General features: G+C 42.6%; 1 protein-coding gene across 2 annotated transcripts in view; it reads left to right on the top strand.

The window, feature by feature from the left end:
- Nucleotides 1–15,370, top strand: part of washc5 (WASH complex subunit 5) — a 64,316-nt gene that overhangs the window by 16,993 nt on the left and 31,953 nt on the right. For both annotated transcript variants that reach the window (XM_041190141.1, XM_041190142.1), the window contains 5 exons: nucleotides 2,365–2,494; nucleotides 6,641–6,753; nucleotides 11,555–11,721; nucleotides 13,818–13,893; nucleotides 15,142–15,252. In XM_041190141.1, the coding sequence (XP_041046075.1) occupies nucleotides 2,365–2,494; nucleotides 6,641–6,753; nucleotides 11,555–11,721; nucleotides 13,818–13,893; nucleotides 15,142–15,252 (597 nt within the window). The remainder of the gene's footprint in view (nucleotides 1–2,364; nucleotides 2,495–6,640; nucleotides 6,754–11,554; nucleotides 11,722–13,817; nucleotides 13,894–15,141; nucleotides 15,253–15,370) is intronic.

Here is a 15,370-nt window from a genome sequence, read left to right on the forward strand (position 1 = left end):
TAACTTATACAATTGACAAGATTAACCTTAATATCAGAACTAGGTCCTTCGTGGGTGATGTCCAGAGCACTTATTCACATAAAGGATAGTGGAAATCTGAAACTCTCTTTCCCCCAAAAGCTGTTGGCATTAGGTCAATGATTGCTAGATTTTTGTTAGGCAGGGGTATTAATGGCAATGGAACCAGTTCAGATAATTGGAGTTGAAGTATAGATCAGAATAGAATGATGGGATAGGCTCGTGGGCCTGAGTGGCCTCCTCCTGATCTTATGACCCTACTAGCATGGGCCATCTGAAAAATGCTGAGCGGTTGAGTGAGCCACGGAAGGTGCTGGGCTGCAAACGTTAACACAAAGTTTGACAGGAAACTGAGGCCATGCGGAAATTGAGTATAAACCCCATTTCTGCCATTACTTCTGGTGAAGTTAATGGTGAGGTCCAGGAAATTCTTTGCTGAAATCCATTTTAACTAAACTTTTTTATAAAGTATTTCTCTTGTTGCTCTTCATATATCCAAAAAATCTATTCTGTCAACACACAATTAAATTATAGTATTCATTGTGTGCCCTTGGGGGAAATATTTAATACTTCAACCTACACACCATTTAATTTCTATTTTGCCGTTCGTTTTGTTGCCATGTGATCAATACTTTTACCGTTACTAAGGTTCATTGGTGTTTTCCATGCTCTATAATTGGCAACATTAGACATAGTGTGATTCAGTTTCTTACCGTCTTGAAATTATATTTTTTCCTTTTTAAGACTAGTTGGGATCCTCCAGAAAACTGAAAAAGGGGGTGCTGTATAGGATAAGATCCACAAATGATAACAAACACAATTGTTTTTAAATATAAGGCATCTTGTACACTTTTGGATCAATTGATAGGAATCCTACCTGAGTTGGAAGATTGTGCAAGTCCCATTTCAGGGCTCAAGCACACAATCTAAGCTAACATTCCAGTGCAACTCAGTGGGAGTGCTGCATTGTTGGAGGTGCCGTTCTGTCGCTGAGACATCAAACTGATGCCCTATCTGTTTGTTGTCATGGTTCAGATGGATACTAAATAGCTAATGGCACAATTTGAGGAAAAGCAAGGTGTCCTCTTGGTCTGGGTCTCCCAAATAGGTAACATAGCCATTCATCTCCTAGCTGTTAATGGGATTGTCTGAGACACTGGCTGACACATTTGCTAACAAAGCAATAGTCATTGCATGTCAGTAAAAGTTGCTCCGTATGTAAACACTTTGAAATGTTCCTGAGAGATGAGATGAAGTGCTCTATTTGTAAATTTATTTTCTTTCATCTGATACAGATCCCTCTATCACTTCCTGCAATCCTCTCTGCCTTCTCACAATTATGCTGTATAGTTTGGAATAAGTTCTTAAAGATTCATTGCTATTATCCAGCCTAGAAATTTTGCTTTGGAATGTAAACTAAAGTAAAAAAACATACCTTCTATTTTGCACTTTGCCTCTGATTTCATTGGCTCCTTATAGCTTTACATAGAAACAGGAGTAGGTCATTTGAGCATGCTCCCCATTCGGTTAGATCATGGCTGATTTGTACCTCAACACCATTTATGCACGTTTCTCCATATCCTTTGGTAACCTTCCCTAACAAACCTTCTCCATCTTGAAAAACCATTAATATATAACACACACAGTGTCTGTGTATGTGTGTATATAAATATAGTGAGAAGCTGAGGCCTTAGTTCGGATTCCTACCCTCTGTCTCCGACCTCCTAATCAGTTACCAACTCATATTACGAGACTATCTTAAATTATTTGCGCTTTTCTCTGGCGCAAAACTTTATCAACTCTGCTCCTTCTGGAAGTCCATTTGGACAACATCTATAGACATCCTTTTATCCGCCATACCGGTGACCTTCTTGAAAACACATAACTAGTCAGGTGTGATCTACCAGTCGTAAATCCACACCGATTCTCTTTGATTGGTTTATACTTGTCCAAATACTCAGTCCAGTGAGTTCCCCGCAATTAATGTTAAACTGGCATGTCTGTGTGTTTGCTGCTTCTCTCTCTTCCTCCTCTGAAAACAATGGAGTACAGCGTACACATTAATGTTGGTTAACAGACTGGGTGGTTTCCTTGGCTGGACAGCAGCTTTGCAGCACTGCACCTTCTTGTTCCCTTTTTCTTTCTACCCATTTCCCAAGCAGGGAGAATGTCTGTCAGTACTGTAGGGCAGGGATCAGCAAAATTGGACCTGCATATTGTTTCTCCAATTTACAATACGGCTACCTTCCAGTCAAGTGGGATGTATTTCTTAATAGTCACGCCAGTTTCTTTTTTATTTTGTGGTACTAAATCTTTGAGTGACGTGTGTTTCATTTATCGTTTTAGATGTTTAAGCAAATGCTGTCAGAGAAACAAGCCAAATGGGAAAGCTATCAGAAAGAGGGCTCTGAACGAATGACTGAGCTGGCTGAGGTATTCTCTGGAGTAAAGCCTCTAACCAGAGTGGAAAAAAATGGTATGTGATTTGCACTCGGATTGTTCCGTGCATTTATGAAATATCCAGCCACATTCTGATAGTGTCAGGTTTTGCAATTGACTTCAGTTGAGGTTCAGTTGAAATATTCAACCTCTTTGCCAATATGTAGAAAATAATGGCGTTCCTCCCTCTGGTGCTAAGTGTTGTTATCTGTTTATTTAATCAAGTAAATTCAGATCTTGGTTAAGCAGAGACTGGTACTCAATTGTAGTGTGTCACTGAACTAAGGTGTGGATTTCTCTCATTCTGCCTTCTGCTTGTTCTCTTCCCCTGTCATTCATTCTCTTTCTCCCACTTTCTTTCTCTTTTGTGGTCTCTCCCCCGCTCGCCCGGTCTCTCCCCCGGTGAAGGGTGTTAACATTGAATAAAAAGGAACAATGATAAGGGAAGTCAAGAACTAGTGATTAGTCGATGTAAAACAGGGGCCTAAAAGACTCTAGGTCAAAGAGCGAGAGAAAAGAAGGCTGAGGGGGCTAAGGAGCACTACAGAATGGCAAATTTGTAAATTGGGGCGAAGAAAATGAAATTTCAGAGGATCAAATAGAGACGAGAGAGGCTGTGATGCAGGAACATGTGTCAGACTACAGCATCTTTCTTGTATTCCCACCTAGAAGGGTTAGAAGATTCTCTGTGGTTGTTAGAGCTTAATTCAGGTATCAGATGGAACTGAGCTTTATAGGGGCATAGGAGTTAGAGGGAAGTTAAACGTTTGGCGCATAAGGGGAAATTGATGGCAACTTTAAACCAAGAATGCTAATCGATGAAGATTTAAGGATGGATCTGTTGTGGCACAGCCGATGGTAAATACTGAGCTGCTCAAATCCCAAAGAGAAACTCGAAACAACTGTCACAGGTCTTTTACAATTTGTATTAATTTTGAGATGTGTGCCTTGAATTCAGTAGTAATAAGACCACTGAGTCTTATAGGTTTCTTACTAAACTAAACTAAACATTTATTAATAGAAGAAATGATTTTAAGCACATACATAAATCTACAAATTGCTACTATGATCGCTTTTAAATCCCCTAATTCATCTAACTCCCAGTTCAACTTTTGTTAAGACAACAGTAAAACATACAGATTTTAAAAGACCTAGGCAAAGAAACATGATACCCTGAACAATCCAATTCAGTGAGTTTTCTTAACTTTAGTTCTTCGTAGACAGCAACTTGAGGCTTAGATGCTGAAGGGTTTCAAACATTTTTAGATCTTAGAATGTCTTCCCTTAAATACATACAACCTTTTCTCCTTTATACATATTAACCTGTTTGAATGCAAATTCCCATTATTTCACTATGTCTTTGAACTTTGCTTCTCTAATAATAAAAACCTCTCATAATACCAACTTTACCAGTAATCTTTGGGGAAAAATAAACACACTGTTTCTCAATTTCTCCTGGCTAGGTGAAACATTTCACCTCTCCTTTGAATTCAAGCTAGTCTGGTTTATTTAAAAAAAGCAAATGTTCCTTTTGCGCCTACAATAGTAATTTGCACCTATGTTTACCTACTTAACATGTCTTCTGATACATTAAAGCTTGCCAGGCCTTTAATTCAATTAAGCTGCGCGCGCGCGCACACACACACACACACACACACACACACACACACACACACACACACACACACACACAAGACATAGATCCATAGACACAGACCCACTATTACTGTACTTTACAATAAATTCCAATAACATTATGAAAGTTATTATTTTCCTGACAGATCTATCAACAGTGAAGAATGTTGGGAGCTGGAGAGACAAAATACATGCGGGTTATATTCCCAACCACCATCTTTTTTTTTAATGTCTAAATATGCTCAAACCTAAAGTGTTCTGAATTCTGGGGCTTTTTCCATCCTGAATCTGGTCTGCCACTCTTTATGAAACAAATGTGCATATAATTTGCCGCTGACAGTGCATTGTCTTTATGTACTGAAAGTCGTACATTATGATAAAGCATATGCAGTGTAGTTGCAGGTTCAGTAATTCCTTATTCCATGACAGCAATGAATGTCTTGTCTCACCCTCTCATATCTGTTTCATTGAGTTTTTAAATTGTATATTAGTGATGACTGTACAATCTACAATATACCCTTTTGTGCATTTATTCATCTTGGATTGTCCCTACGCCACATGGCATACGTCAGCCAGGAAGGTGGGTGTATGGGCATACCTGAAGACACCTTATGAGTTAACCAAGCAATAGCTGACATGAAAGACCCAAACAGTTTCACTTGTGTTTTGGTTTTCCTCCTCTCCTTAGTGTGATTTGCCTCAATAATGCCACTAAAATTGGGCGCTCTGCTAGTGGGGAATTGCAGAAGAAACTCACAAGTTGCCTATGCACTTTCCAGCTTTCCTCCCCCTTCCTCCACTGCTCTCCCCACCACTCGCGTTGATAATTTTACTAATATCTTTACTGAATGTGGTTGAGGGCATGCATTATAACTGGAATATTATAAAAGTTTTTAAAAAAAATTAGTCTCCTGATATTGTTACCAAGAGGTATTTTAGCTAAAAGTACATTCAATTAGCGGAGCTACTCAGTAGCAGGATGCTCATTTGCCTTATAGAATTGCCAATCTTGACATGTTGCTATGTGGTGGTACTGGGGACACAAGAATTAGGAGGAGGAGTTGGCCATTCAGCCCCTTGAGCCTGCTCCGCCATTCAATAAGATTATGGTTGATCTGATTGTGATCTCAACTCTTCTTTCCTGTCATCCACCCGAATCCCCTATAATGGGGGAGGCGGTGGTGTATTGGTATTGTCACTAGGCTAGTATTCCAGGGACCCAGTGTAATGCTCTGGTGACCCAGGTTCGAATCCCACCATGGCAGATGGTGAAAGTTGAATTCAATAAAAATCTGGAATTTTCTAGTGATCACCGTGAAACCATTGCCGATTGTTGTAAAAACCCATCTTGTTCACTAATGTCCTTTAGGGAAGGATATCGTCCTTACCTTGTCTGGCCTACTTGTGACTCCAGACCCACAGCAATGTAGTTGACTCTTAAATGCCCACTGAACAAGGGCAATTTGGGATGGGCAATAAATACTGGCCAAGCCAGCGACACCCACATGCCATGAATGAATAAAAAAAAACTCAACTCCCTTGTTATTTAAAAATCCATCCAACAGCCTTGAATATGTTCAATGGCTCAGCCTCCACTGCTCTCTGTGAAAGAGAATTCCACAGACTAACAACCCTCTGAGAGAAAAAAATTCTCCTTATTTCGTTCTTAAATGGGAGATCCCTAATTTTTAAACAGTGTCCCCTAGTTTTAAACTCCCCTACAAAGGGAAAAATCCTCTCAGCATCCACCCTGCCAAGTCCCTTCATGATCTTATAGGTTTCAATAAGATCACCTCTCATTCTTCTAAATTCCAAGGGTATTGGTCCAACCTGGGGTTGTGTATTTCTCTTTGCGTTCTCAAAAGGGAAAGGAAATTACCAGCTGGTCAGTTTTGCCCGCATATGACAGTGGCTGGTTTAGTGTGGCTCTGGCCTGGGAGTTGATCTCTTCCCTCTTGCACTGCCTGAAACAAAGCCAAGAAGCCTGACACCATCCAGGACAAAGGAGCCAGCTTGATTGGCACCCCTTCCACAAACATTCACACTCACCTATCACACAGTAGCAGCAGTGTGTACCATCTACAAGGTGCACTGCAGAAACTCACCAAGCCTCCTTTAGGCAGCACCTTCCAAACTCTCAACCGCTACCATCTAGAAGGACAAGGGTAGCAGATACATGGGAACACTCCTGGAAGCTCCCCTCCAAGCCACTCACCATACTGACTTGGAAATATATTGCCGTTCCTTCACTGTCGTTGGGTCAAAATTCTGGAACTCCCTCCCTAACAGCACGGTGAGTGTACCGACAGCACATGGACTTCAGCGGTTCAAGAAGGCAGCTCACCACCACCTTCTCGGGGGGCAATTAGGGATGGGCAATAAATGCTGGCCTAGCCAGCGAAGCCCACATTCTGTAAATTAATATTAAGAAAAACCCTCTGGAGGTCTGTGATGCATGTGGATCAGAGAGGGAGAAAAATGTAAAATTGTTGTGATGCATGATATATGTTTGTGTTTTATGGGTAAAATCCTTTTTCTTTGTTGTCAGAAAACCTGCAAGCCTGGTTTCGGGAGATCTCGAAGCAGATTTCCTCCTTGAATTACGAAGATTCCACGGCAGCTGGGAGGAAGACCGTGCAGTTAATCCAGGCTTTGGAAGAGGTGAGATGAGTCAGAGCTCTGAACAAAATAAAATGTTCAAGTTGAAATGGAAATTTAGTGAGGGGTCTTAAAATGCAGCCCCACCTTGATGGTTTCACTATAGTCATAGAAGAGCAGGAAGAGAAGCTTTTGCTATGTTTTTCCATTAAAATGTCTGTAATAGTGTCATTGTCACACTTTAGGGTTTGTCGATTTTCATTTTGTCTTAACACAGAGATTGAAAACAGTAAAGTTAAATTGTACTTTAAAACAATTATTTTGCACCCGTTCTCTTAAAAAAAAATTCCCAGATGAAGCCGCTTGCATGAAGACTTTATTTATCAATGAGTCAGACTCAAAAGCCCTGTATTAAAACCGCATGAGTCAGTTTGTGGAATGTCATGGATTAAAGTCTTATTTCAAATTGAAGTAGTGAGAATCTGTTGTCTCGTCTCAGACCTTCAAGCCACAATGACTCCTTTTCGTTTGAGAATAGTGGGAGATATTTTTTCCCTAACTCCACAGCCCAAGGGCTGCTGGACAGTTTTATTGACCAGCCTAGTGGTGAATCACCGAACCAGGAAGAAGTAAGAGGGACTGCTCTCCCGTTGGGCAGGAGCATTCTGTAGTTAGCGGAATTAAGGAAAAAGCAGTAGAACTTGATAATGAAGGGTACCAATAAAACTTTTCCGAACTGTTCTTGTACACCTTGAAATGGAACTCCGGTATTAGTGATGCCAGTATCACTGATTTTTACTGGGATTTGAAATTTTATCTTTCAATGTTTCAATTTTATTTCCTTCTGGAAGGTGATGTCTGTTATTCTGTTAAAGCAGTTTAGTAGTTACTATCTGGCACCATCTGACTAAATTGTTTTGGTCTGTATCCAAAAAGATTGGAGAAGTGAAATTGAGGGTACGTTTGAAAGAGAGTGAATCAAGTTCAGATCACAAAGGGACCCTATCGTTAGACCCCTAGATTACTTTATTGTATAATTAGATAATGAATGGTATAGACACACTTGTGAATATAGCACAGTCAGAATTTTTATGGAGGCAACAAGTACTCCTGTACCCAAGAAAATATCTAAGGCATACCTGACAACATGAAATTCCTCAAAGGTGTTCCAAAACCCCTTTCGTTTCCCTGGATCATGTACCAATTGAGAGAACTGGTGATGACCTCTTTCCAGGCCTCTGCCACTGTTAGTAGGAAATGCTGGGTTATAGCATTAAGAATCCCTCCATTTCGTTTACCACATCCTCTATCTCTTCCACTCGGCAAATATACGTAGCAGCACGACTGAGGTCACAAACCTAGTGGAATGGGGCGACCTGTAAAATCATGCTCAGTACACACTTAACTTTATTCCTGTTATGATCCTTGGCCAGACCCACATCATGGAGAATCATCCAGTTAGGGGCCAATAACGTTTTGTTTAAAGTAGATCAAGTTTGAGATTCAAGATACTTACCAAGCGAATAAAGCTACAAAATTCCATGGGTTTGGAATAAACGAAAATAAACTTTACTTTCCAAGTTCAGAAAGATAAAACAATTTACAATATCTATCTTATGCTCTAACAATCAGGATAATTATGAGGTACATGTGAATTAAGAAATGAACTGTGGTCAGACACGTCACACTATACAATAGATGACAGATGCGACCAAAACAGATTCCATGGATTTCTGAACAACCCACCCAGACATTTGTCACATTGTAAGCCAACCAACCTCACTGAAACGTTGTCTTTCTCACGAGGGTTTCCAATATCCACCTTTGAAGAACTTGCCTTGGAATTCTCTCCAAAAAATCGCTCCCGCTTGGATAGCTTCCAACAATGGCCCACCTTGCAGGGTTTTCAATCTCATCTCCCGAGATTCCTTTTCCCTGGATCTTTGAGTACACTGAAGCTTCACCTTCCAAGCACGATTTCAGATCTTTGGCTGTGCCAGCAAAACACCACAGCTCCAAAGGGGTACTTCTGTCCCAATGGCCCACAGCATGGAGTCATCAACCTTCAACCACCTTTGTGGATCTTTCAGGTTTCTCTCGAGCCCTCTTTACTTGCAGTCTGCTCCCTAAAGCTCTCTCTTTAATCGGAGACTGTTTCTCCTTTCCTTAACTCAACTGGGACCTGGTCCTTTCCCCTGTCTCTTGACCCATACCACTGGGGCATTTTTCTGGCTGACTAGAAACTAACTCTAACCCACCAGCTCAGGTCACCAGATCAGTTCAAGGCTTAGTGAGCAATCAAAGCACCCCAAGAGGGTCTCATCCTTGTTACTAGGCAGGAACCAATGTAACAAGCTTTGGAACATCCTGTACTTTAAATGTTACAATCTTCACAGACTGCTAATTTAGCACGCAGAGATAAATGGATTTCATAACGCTCCTTAAAACACCTCCGAGGTAAGAGAAAGGGGGAGGTGAGGGAGCTAAAAATATTCTGAGAAGTGGTAATGACTAGCACAGTGACAGTATGACAATGCATGTGACTTATTTCATAAATTTATTCCAGCTGCTAAGGTTAAGACTCAAGTTTTAAAATTCATCCGTCCATTTTTTCCATTTTCACACGGCTTCTCCCGGTGAGGGTCACGGTGGCTGTAAGCTCACCAGGGCCGACGGAGTCTGCCCTTTCCTCAGCCACAGATTCCAGTTCCTCCTGGAGGATCCCCAGGCCTTCCCAAGCCAGCCGAGAGATGTAATCCCTCCAGAGTGTCCTGGGCCAGCCTCGAGGTTTCCGCCCATTGGGCCGCGTCCGGTGCAGTTCCAATGGGAGCCGACCAGGGGTGGGGGCATCCTTACCAGATGCCTGAACCACCTCAACTGGCCCCTCCCGACCCAGACTGTGCTCCCAGGTTGCTGAACTGCTTACCCTATCCCAGAGAGTACGCCCAGCAACCCTCTGGAGAAGCCTCATTTCTGCCACTTGCACCCACAATCTTATCCTTTTGGTCATTACCCACAGTTCATGACCATAGGTGAGGATGGTGACATAGGTCAACTGGTAAACTGAGACTTTGTCCTAAAACTCAACTCCCGCTTCACTTTCACGGACAGGTAGAGCTGCTCTACCCGCCATCACTCGCAAACAAGATCTGAGATACTTGAACTCCCCCACTAAAGGTCACTGTTCCCTCTGCCCTCACCCAGAGAGAGCAACCCACTCTCTTTTCTGGGAGAAAACCATGACTTTGGATTTGGAGGTGCCGCACCACAATTGGCAGTGAAATGTTCCAGTGCGTGCTGGAGATCACAGTCGAATGAGGCAAGAAGCATAACATCATCTGCAACCAGCAGAGATGCCGCCCTCAAGCCCCCAAACTGGATACTCTTCGTACCTCACCTGTGCCACCTGAATATCATCCACAGGATTGGAGACAAGATGCACCCTTGGCGGAGTCCAACACCCACCTTGAATGAATTCGACTTAAAGCCGAGAATGTGGACACAGCTGTTGCTCTGCGAATAGAGGGACTTGATAGCACTTAGAAGTGGCACCAGCCCCTCATATTCCCGCAGAAACCCCCAATAAAATATCCTGAGGAGTGCGGTTGTATGCCTTCTCTAGGTCTACAAAACAGAGGTAGACCGGATTAACAAACTCCCACAAACCCTCAAATATCAGTGAGAGGCAAAGAGCTGGGCCCACTGTTCCACAGCCCGGGCAGAATCCGCATTGTTCCTCATGAATCTGAGGTTTGACTAACGGATGAAGTCTCCTCTCCAGCACTCTGGCATAGGCTTTCCCGGGGCGGCTGAGGAGTGTGATCCCTCTATAATTGGAACACACCCTCTGATTCCTTTTCTTGAAGATGGGGACCACCACCCCAGTTTGCCAATCCAGTGGTACTGTCCCTGCCTTCCACACAACATTGAAGAGGTAAGTTAACCACGATACCCCAACATTGTCCAGCACCTTCAACATCTCTGGACGAATCTCGTCCACCCCTGCTGCCTTACTGCTATGGAGGCCCTTGACCTCTGCAGCGGCCTCAGCAACAGAGATAGATCTAATCTCACTGGAGGGGCCTGGCGCTGCCTTCGGTAAGAATGGCGTGTCCACCAGGTTGAGGAGTTCCTCAAAGTGCTCTTTCCACCTCCGGCAATATCCCCAACTGTGGTCAGCGTTTCCCCCACCCTTGCTAAGGACAGCTTGGGCGACATTCCGCTGACCCCTCCTCAGGCACCAAATGGTTTGCCGGGGCAACTTTTGATGCCGTCCGATAATCAGTCTCCAAGGTCTCTCCAAATTCCTCCCAAGCCCGAGCTTTCGCTTCAGCAACCGGTGCTGCTGTAGTCCTCTTGGCTTGCCGGTACCCCTCAACCGAATCAGGGGACCTATCCGCGAGCGTTGCCCGGAAAGCCTCCGTCTTCGATTTAACAGCCTCCCTCGCCACTGGGTCCGAGGGTTGCCACCACGACAAGCACCAACCTGCTTTGAGTCACAGCTTTTCGTGGGCACCTCAACGAGTGAGGTCTTGAGCATGGTCCATTCGGATTCAAGGACCTTGACCTCACCCGAGATACAAGAGAAATTCTTCTGGAGGTGGGAGTTGAAATCCTTTCACACAGAAACGTCCACCTGACGTTTTTATGTAAACTCACGCACACATTATACCTGTTGCTACAAGTTAATAAATTTATATAAGGTGCTATCAAATATTCTAAAATTCTACTGTTTGATATTTTTGAGGAACCCGAGGTGTAGCAGAGATTTTAGCATTCTTGAGGGTTACAGTAATGTCTTAACTTTCAGATATCTCTTGCCTCTACAATGCTAATGCTAATAATTTGTCATTTCTTAAAACAGGTCCAAGAGTTCCACCAACTGGAATCAAATTTGCAGATCTGCCAGTTCTTGGCTGACACTCGCAAGTTTCTCCATCAGATGATTCGCACCATAAACATTAAAGAGGAGGTCCTCATCACCATGCAGATTATAGGGGACTTGTCATACGCCTGGCAGCTTATTGACAGGTAGGATCATTCTAAGATCATCAGAGAAGTCTTGAAATCCCGTCATTTAAATGTTACAAGTTTACTCTAAGCTCCCACGTTGCCCTCAAATCAGAGTAGATAGGGACAAACTCTACCCACTCGTGAAAGGATCGAGAACGAGAGAGCATGGATTTAAAGTAATTTGCAAAAGAAGCAAAAGCAACACGAGGAAAAACATTTTCACCCAGTGAGTGGTTAAGGTCTGGAATGCACTGCCTGAGAATGTGGTGGAGGCCTGTTCAATTGAGGCATTCAAACTGAAAAGGAAGGATGTGTAGGGTTACGGGGAGAAGGCGGGGAATGGCACTAGGTGAATTGCTCTTTCGGAGAGCCAGTGCAGACACAATGGACTGAATGGCCTCCTTTTGCACCATAACAAATATGTGATTCTGTGAAATCCTCTGTTGGATTAAAGGTATCTGGGATATCCTCAGTTGCAGGATCAGAACAGTTAAACCCACCCTCCTCCTCTTGTGAACAGTCTGCCCAGGTGAAGTTGCAGCTGAATCCTCTTGAGTATTAAATACCTTTTCCTGCTGTCACAGTCCACTGATATCCCATGCTCACCATTCCTCTGTGCCTGAAGCAACGTCTGCAGGAGTATGTTAAAATTATTTAAGCGAGCTGATATTGTGAATGTGGATGAGGTCATGTCAGCGAGCTTGAGGCACGCGTTGTGTTCAAGAAGCAGTGATCCCGCTACCCAGTGCAACAGAACCTGCAGAACCAAAAATAAATGACCAAATGAATTAAACTATTCAAGTAAAACTCCATTAACACGGTCTCCTCCTTTTCATAAAGTGTGAGCGCTTTCAGTTGGTAGCAGCCCTTTTTTTGTCTTAGCCTGTTGCAGTTTTCATATACTTGGTACTTTCCTCCTCATTGTCAGTAATTTCACAAGCATTTTTAACTTTGTTTGATCAATGTATCCTAGGAGTGTTTGAGAGCTAATAAGCCCCAATTTAGTGGGTCCGGCACAAACTCGTGCCTGGAATTTTTAGCTGCCGGTACAAAGCTGGCCAATTGTGCCCCTTGCTATCTGCACCCAATTCTGTAGATCCAACTAATTTGATTAAGTAGCATATGTTTCATGTCCACAGTCGTGCTTCCACGTTGTTAACCATCAAACCGGGTGGGGGGGCGGGGGTGTCGTGTCCTGCTCTTGTATCAGAACCAACTTTGTACTTTCATGTTGTGCTCCCTTTTGTTTCAATTTTTCCTTTCTCCCTTCCTCTGCCTTGCCCCCCAACTCAACCTTGACGAAGACCAAACAAATATTTTAAAAACAGTTTTTAGATCTCGCAAAGCTTGAAACTGTTGTTGCAATTTTGTCTTTGTCACAAACTCATCATTGGGATTACGAAAATGCAACTCGTTCCACATAAGAGTTTTAGTAAAATGGGCAGAGCTAACCAGGTAAGTTTAGCGAGTTGGAATGTGCTAACTGCGGTGATGTTGCCAAAGTTGCCTTTTGAAAAAGCGAGAGCCAATCCTGTCCCTCGTGTGTGTGGCCGCACAGCAACTTGGAAGTTACCGCGCAGGCCAAGCACAATTTGGCCCCATTAAGTTGAAGCGCATGCCCGGCCCTGCAAAATTTAAAGGTCTTGTGCACTTAAGTGAATAGGCTTTGCACAACAAAAGAAAATTACATGGCTCGTTGCTTCAAGTTAGTGATAATGGAAAAGTGGAGGAGACCACATGAATTCCTTGTGCCCTCTCAAAACGCCTTGAGTGTAGTTACGATGCAACGATACACTCCAAGTTTCAGATAAAATGTGAAACTTCAGCAATGTCTTGTCAGAATTGTTGGAAGCTCCAAAGCTGAATAGATTAAAATCAACAGAATGAATTGCTTTCGGAAGTCATTGACTGAGTTGCATGAATTTAACTCCTGAGCTCCTTGAAATTATTTCTGTTCATGTCGTTAATTTCCTTATTTACTTATGTTCATTTTTGTTTCGTTTTTTTTTTTTGTCCTTCACTTTTTGTCTTCCATTTACGTCTCTCAAGATGTGCATTGCTGCAGTTGCCCTGTGCCTTTGGGCTATGACTAACATGATGCTACTTATCCACAGCTACACAACTATCATGCAAGAAGGTATCCGAGTCAGTCCTTTCATGGTAACCAAACTTAAAGCAACGTTTTTAAAGGTGAGTGGAGAGGAGTCAGAAAGCAATAGTGTACAGAAATGGTTAAACTATTGAATTGATGGAATTGCAAGATGAATGAGCGGGTTATTAATTGGCAATGAGCTTGTCCTGAAATAGCTGGCACTAAGTTTCTCTTGACTGGCTCACCAGGAAGCCTCATTCTGTAATTGTGCTGCCAGCAATCTTGGGAATGACAATAATTTGATTAATTTTAACAAAAAGCTGAACCCTCTCTTGTCCTTTTCCATTTTTTTTTGATTGCCCTGTGTTTTATACTATGCAATAGCTGATATGATGAGCAGACAGCCAGCGCCTGCATATCTGCTGTTTATCCAAATATCGAGAGGAAAGATTTGTGCTCGCATTCTCCCTCCTCTGCTGGGGAAAAGTGACTAGTGCCTGAAATGCACCTTTTGCTAGCCAGCTTGGCTGAGTTTGACTTTTCATTGTGTGGGTGCACTGTGGGTATCATCTTTGTTTTAACAGTGTACTGCACAGATCATTGATATTATTAAATATCATGCTGTGCTTGGAAATCACGCTGTTCAAATGTTATATTTGGACATTGTTCAATATTTCCTTTTGCTTTTTGTAGCGTTGGTATCAATCTGGTGAATCTGCACTGGACCCACTTCAAGACCAATATTATCTTTACTGTGGTGCGGTGCCTAGACTGAATGCAGAACTCCAGATGGGGTCAACCAGAGTTTTATGTAACCAACATAACCTCCACCCTTTTATATTCCAGTCCTCTTGAGATAAAGAACAACATTCCATTGGGCTTTTTATTTCCTTTGGTAGCTGTCTGTTAACTTTTAATACTTTCTCTATCTGGATCTCTAAATTGCTTTGCTCCTCTAAAGTTTCAAACTTTTTAACGTTTAGAAAATAATTCTGATTTATTTTTCTTGTGTCCAAAGTGAATGGCTTCCCCCGTTGCAGTTTTGCCCACTCAGTTAATTGAGCACTGTCCATTTATACCGTTGTGTTCCCATCCACACCACCTACTGTACCACCTCCATGTTGGCAACATTCGATTCCTTCACCTAAGGCCCACTGTCACCCACTTGGGGCAACTAGGGATGGGCAATCAATGTTGGCCTTGCCAGTGATGCCTGCATGCTGAGAATGATTTTTTTTTAAAAAACAAGCATTTGAAAGTGAAACTAATAAATATTGTCAATGGATCTGAGGTTTTATGGTTTAATGAGGTTTCATACTGGTGGAAAATTCATTCTGTTGTTTCAGTTGGCATCAGCTCTTGATCTTCCACTGATGCGAATAAACCAAGCCAACAGTCCTGACCTTCTGAGCGTGTCCCAGTATTATTCCGGAGAGCTTGTGGCTTATGTTAGAAAGGTGAGTCGTGGGAGCTTGAATGAATGGCCACTTCCATTATGCCAGTTAGCACTTTGAAAACAGAGCTGTAGGTTTCTATTTCCCTCTAAACTTCTCCCACCACTGAAATTCCCTCAAC

The sequence above is a fragment of the Carcharodon carcharias genome, chromosome 6 (genome assembly GCF_017639515.1).
Source record: "Carcharodon carcharias isolate sCarCar2 chromosome 6, sCarCar2.pri, whole genome shotgun sequence".
Classification (NCBI taxonomy): domain Eukaryota; kingdom Metazoa; phylum Chordata; class Chondrichthyes; order Lamniformes; family Lamnidae; genus Carcharodon; species Carcharodon carcharias.